The 4,925-nt window shown below is 36.8% G+C and overlaps 1 protein-coding gene across 1 annotated transcript; it reads right to left on the bottom strand.

The window, feature by feature from the left end:
- Nucleotides 1-2,858: 2,858 nt before the first annotated feature.
- On the bottom strand, nt 2,859-4,654 carry LOC138189375 (alpha-ketoglutarate-dependent dioxygenase alkB homolog 4-like; the record flags this gene model as incomplete). Its single annotated transcript, XM_069131439.1, has 5 exons — nt 2,859-3,009; nt 3,229-3,659; nt 3,775-3,867; nt 4,148-4,262; nt 4,629-4,654. Coding segments are annotated over 5 exons (816 nt in total), but the record flags the coding sequence as incomplete, so codon positions are not given.
- Nucleotides 4,655-4,925: the final 271 nt, after the last annotated feature.

The raw sequence follows: 4,925 nt of genomic DNA, 5'->3' as shown, positions 1-4,925 counted from the left end.
CTTCTTGCTTTCCCATTTTTAAGGGAAACTTATTGAAATCACGTTATATAACTTTTCAATATCTTCAATATCTTATAGCGTCGCAAAAGAAGAACGTTAAACAGTTTAGTACAGCGACTCGTATGTCCCTTCTGCAAGACACGAAATGGTATATACAGTGTCAGTAGCTTCATTTTCTTCTTTTCGTTCCAAGTTAGATAAATGTGTCTTCGATACCGAATGCTGCCAGTAGGCATGCGAATTATTGTATAATATTTGTACTGATCGATGTAATCGTTGTGTGGGAGATAGATGTTGCGTTACGTATGCCTTGTTCTACGTTTGTAAAGATTCATGTAAGCGCTGCGTTGGAGATATGTGTTTCGCGGTTAGACTACGAAACAACTATTTCTTTACGCAGGCCCATGGTCAAGTAGAGTCAAAACTGGACATTCTGCCAATAGGTTGAATGTCGAGGTCGATGTGTAGTTTTTAAATAACCCATGGGCGGGTCTCGTGCGTAGTCACCTCCTCGTGGTGAGACCTGGTAATTGGCATCGTTTTCCAAAAATTAATCAGTCGATTAATCTTAGGAAACCGATACCAAGCCAAGAACTACGCAACAGTCCAGTTTAGATGACCAAAAGCCTCTAAAAGAATTTTGGTGATCTAGACTGGACTAATAACCCCCCGCGGGGGCACCGTGGGACATCGTGGGACATCGTGGGACACCGTGGGATGCGAGCGTTTTAGCCTTAATTAATCATAAGATAGATACCTATGTTATATGCATTGTAAGCTCATTCTGTACAAAGATACTTATCTATCTTGGAACGAAAAATAAAGATCTCGTCTCTTTTGATCCCCTCGCTTACCACACTGGAAAAATTGTTCCCACGATATATCGGTTCGCGGTCGCTCAGTTCTTTCAAAACCGTAGCGTGACGTACTCGTTCGCGCGTATTCCGGGTACGTGCGGGTCAACGTGCACTGGACAAATCTTTGGATTCGTAAGTCGCCCCAAGCACACCTCTGTGGTTAGTAACTGCTCGAAAACTGCCCGTCGTTTGCCTCGAATCACGGGAGTTGTCATCGCACTGGTGATACCTGCGACCGCAATACTGTCCGATTGGTACTTCGGTACTCGGACAGAAACCTGCATTTCACGTCCTCCGTAATCCTGTTTAAGTGAAAAACTCGCGGGCGGGGGGACCCCACTGTTCAGTTGGGGTAATGCCTTCGTAATCCTGTTCAGCGGTCCATCCTCGTGAGTGGACCCCACTGTGCAGTTGAGGCCTCTTGCCTTCGTAATCCTGTTCAGCGGTCCCTCCCCGGGTACTCACTTGTTTCAGTTGGAGTGTGTTAAATTGCAGGCCTGTTTGCTGGGTCACTAGTATCATCGGTCTTTGCCATCGACCGTGATAAGATCCAGACTACTTGACAGGAATCGAGAGAAGGTCAATGCTTGGGCTTTCCGCCGAGCCTTAGAGTTATCTGGTGCACGGGAGTACGTCGCGTAGGTTGGTTAGTTCCCTTCTTCATTTCTTGTTAATGAAGATCGATTTTTATATATTGCTCTAAATTTAATACTTTTTTTCGTCAGTTTCTTTTAGAAATTAAATACCTAATAGTAGATATCTAATTTCATTTATTATTACGTTTCTATAAAACTGTAGCTGTAGATATATATGTGTGTATATATATATGCTTATATTCACTTATATATATATATATATATATATATATATATATATATATGTCGGAGAGGAAAGAACACCGGAGCCTCTGGAATGCTGGATAATCCCGCAACATTGTAACCTAGAGCCTACTATAGCTGTAATTAAACAATTGTAGTTATTCAACCTAATTGTAATTGTCCGAGATTTGTGACAGTGAGCTTGGGCTCGAGGCGACAGTCGGTCGCCAACGTGCCCGCGGTCAAGGGATGAACGTTTTGTCTAACAAAGCTATGAAGTAATTCTATAGCTCTCCTTAAAAGAAATATCTCTGGCGACACACGACAGTAAACATTCCAACGGTCTCTGTCCCGTGGCCACACGCAGTTCCTATTCTTCGAGAAAGATGATTGCCAGATGTCGATGTCTCTCCACAGTACGTGACCAGCTAGCCCGAGGGCCGTTATAAACACTAATATCTAGTTACCTAAAGTCCTTCGAACAGATAAACAGTCTTTGTCCCAACTACGGGAAGATAGGGGAGATCTATTTCTTTCAACGAACGGCGTCTCCCACTAGCAACTTTCCCTCGAGGGCGGCTAGCATCTTTTCCAACCACCGATATGGAAATTGACCAATTAGCAGCAACGCCAATTTCCCTTACTCCCGGAACGAAGACTATCCTCGACGAATCCGATGATCTCGTGCCCTTAGACACACCCCGATATAGTTTTCCTCTGTGGCATCATCGGGACGGAAAAGTCATTCTTTCACGCGATCTCGTCAACTGAAGGAAGTAACGTTCTTACGAATTATTGTGCGGACTTAGACTTCGCGAACACGTTCAACCATCATCCCTCTGACCGCGGTTTCGTTATCGAACCCGAGACCATTGTTACTAGTATCGCGGGTGCCTAATCACCACAGTCGATTGTTAAACTTGTATCATCCGTGCCTGTGCTAATAAACTGTGTCTTTATTATATCGCAACGATGGCTAATTTCAATGAAGACTCACCAAACACCCACAATCCTGACCCCAACGCTACTCCGACATATATATATATATATATATATATATATATATATATATAGAAGGATCTAATATATTTTCATAATACATAATGAAACGTACAAATATTTCGTACAAATTTTATATTACATACTTTGTTGGAATAAATTATTTTCAAACCTTAGTCACACTTCATTGAAGGACCGAAGCTCTCTTTAAGAGTTCTTTGACTATTTCATTATTTGTTGAGGTGCATAAATATGGAGGAGTTAATTCGCGATAAGCCAAACAAATTCGCTTAGAAGTTATATCTTCTCTTAAAACACAATGTTCCCATTTATACCTACAAAAAATATAGAAGAGAATCTAGTAATTATGTAAATAATGCAATAAAATTCACATTCATTATATTCTATTTTATCTATGTTATAAAATACTTTCTCAAGTTGTACCTGACAATTAAAATAATTGTATAACTAAATTTGCCAAACAATTACAGAAATATAATACGATATAGATGTTTAAGTACTAATTCGCCATGTCTGTAAGAAAAATTTCTTGCCTTGCACTATCATAAAGAATCATAAGCGATCCCTCTGGCATTGGGAGCCTTACAACGATATCTTTATTACTTTCATTTTTATCATTTGTATCAAATTCGAAGCCTTCGAGTATAGTGGAATACTCTGCAACGCTTTCTAAATTATATTTTGTATCTGGACCATGGTAAGGACTCATTGTTAAAACTGAGTTACCCATGACATTCACAGTAACTATTCTTTCACCCCAAATCCAGCAGTCATCGATATGTGGATCTATTGAAGCTCCTCGTAGCGAATCATACTCTAAAGTACATTGTTCTACCGTTTGGAAATTATTAAGCATGGGTACTTGGCAAAATTTTTGTTGCACAAATTGAGTAGACTTTGGAAAACCATCAAAAAAACCCAACTGAAGCTTTCTTTTCTTGAAGTTGCATTTTGGACCAAAATTCTGGAGTTTTTAAATTATGTCTTAAATCTTCCTATCTTATCTATTAATAAACTTTATCGATATCTCAAAATTTTATAATAATAAATGTAGTTATATATTATACTGTTTGAAATACCTGTTTCCTTCTTCCACTCTGAGAAACTTCCCAAGGTATTTTTTCAAGCGCGTTCTTCAATGAATTAATTTCCCAAGGATTTAGAAAATCTAGCTTTGTATAAAAGTGAATATAAAACAATAGGTTAATATTAATTTCTTACGAATATTATCTCAAATATAAATAATAATAATAAAATTATTATTCTAACAATACTTTTTATCAAGTTCTCTTCACTAAAAAATCTTACTTCTTTTTTTATAATTGATGGTTGATAATCTCTTGTTATATTCTTAAATGTAAATTAGTTTGAAAGGGAAAATTAACGAATAATATTGCCATGAATTAGAAATTAAATAATGGAAGGATGTATCGGATACAGGTAAGTAAATACCTTTATATATACACCAGGAAATTCTATGGCTGTTCCTCGATGATACGGATGATTTTTGTAAAGATCAGCATCCCAACCAGGCCACGATTTGTCACAGTTTGGACAATATACATAACTGGAACATTTCTAAAATATTATAATCCATAATAGTTAATAAGACATAGAAACAAATTTTAAATGTTATGTGTGTAAATTTAATAAAAAAGTAAATTATCTAGTTCAATAACAACGTTACCTTTCATATTTTGTACATAAAACAGTAACTTTGCCTACATTAATACATACTGCCTACATTAAAAATTACATACTTGCGTTAGAAAATCATTTGTTTCATTGACGGATAAATTAAATAATAAATAAATAATTTAAATCTTTCATAAAAAATATTAAAAATAGCAATGCTACCAAATAAATTAATTGTCCAAGTATATAACATAATAGAAAACTTATTTGTAAAAAAGACAAACTTTTGGGACATAACCTCAAAATGAGTCTTAAGATTGGGTTTCACAATCTTATGTTCAGTTTCGCAGAGAAGACAAGATCTTATTCCCTTTCAACCACAAGAACGCACTGTTTCCATCCTTTAATAAGTAACAAAGAACTTAAAAGTCGCTAAATACTTATTTCGAACTATATTCATATGTACATATGTATACATATTTTAGACACATAGTACGCGAAAGTCAGGGAACTAAAGGACAATGTCGATGCGATAGCATAAGAAGGGTAATACGTTGGTTGGGTCTTCTATACGTGTTAACTTTATTCGAAATTA

This window comes from Bombus flavifrons, unplaced genomic scaffold (assembly GCF_040668555.2).
Source record: "Bombus flavifrons isolate JBK064 unplaced genomic scaffold, iyBomFlav1_principal scaffold0030, whole genome shotgun sequence".
NCBI lineage: Eukaryota > Metazoa > Arthropoda > Insecta > Hymenoptera > Apidae > Bombus > Bombus flavifrons.
Note: the sequence above shows the minus strand (reverse complement) of the source record. Positions and strands in the feature narration are given on the sequence as shown.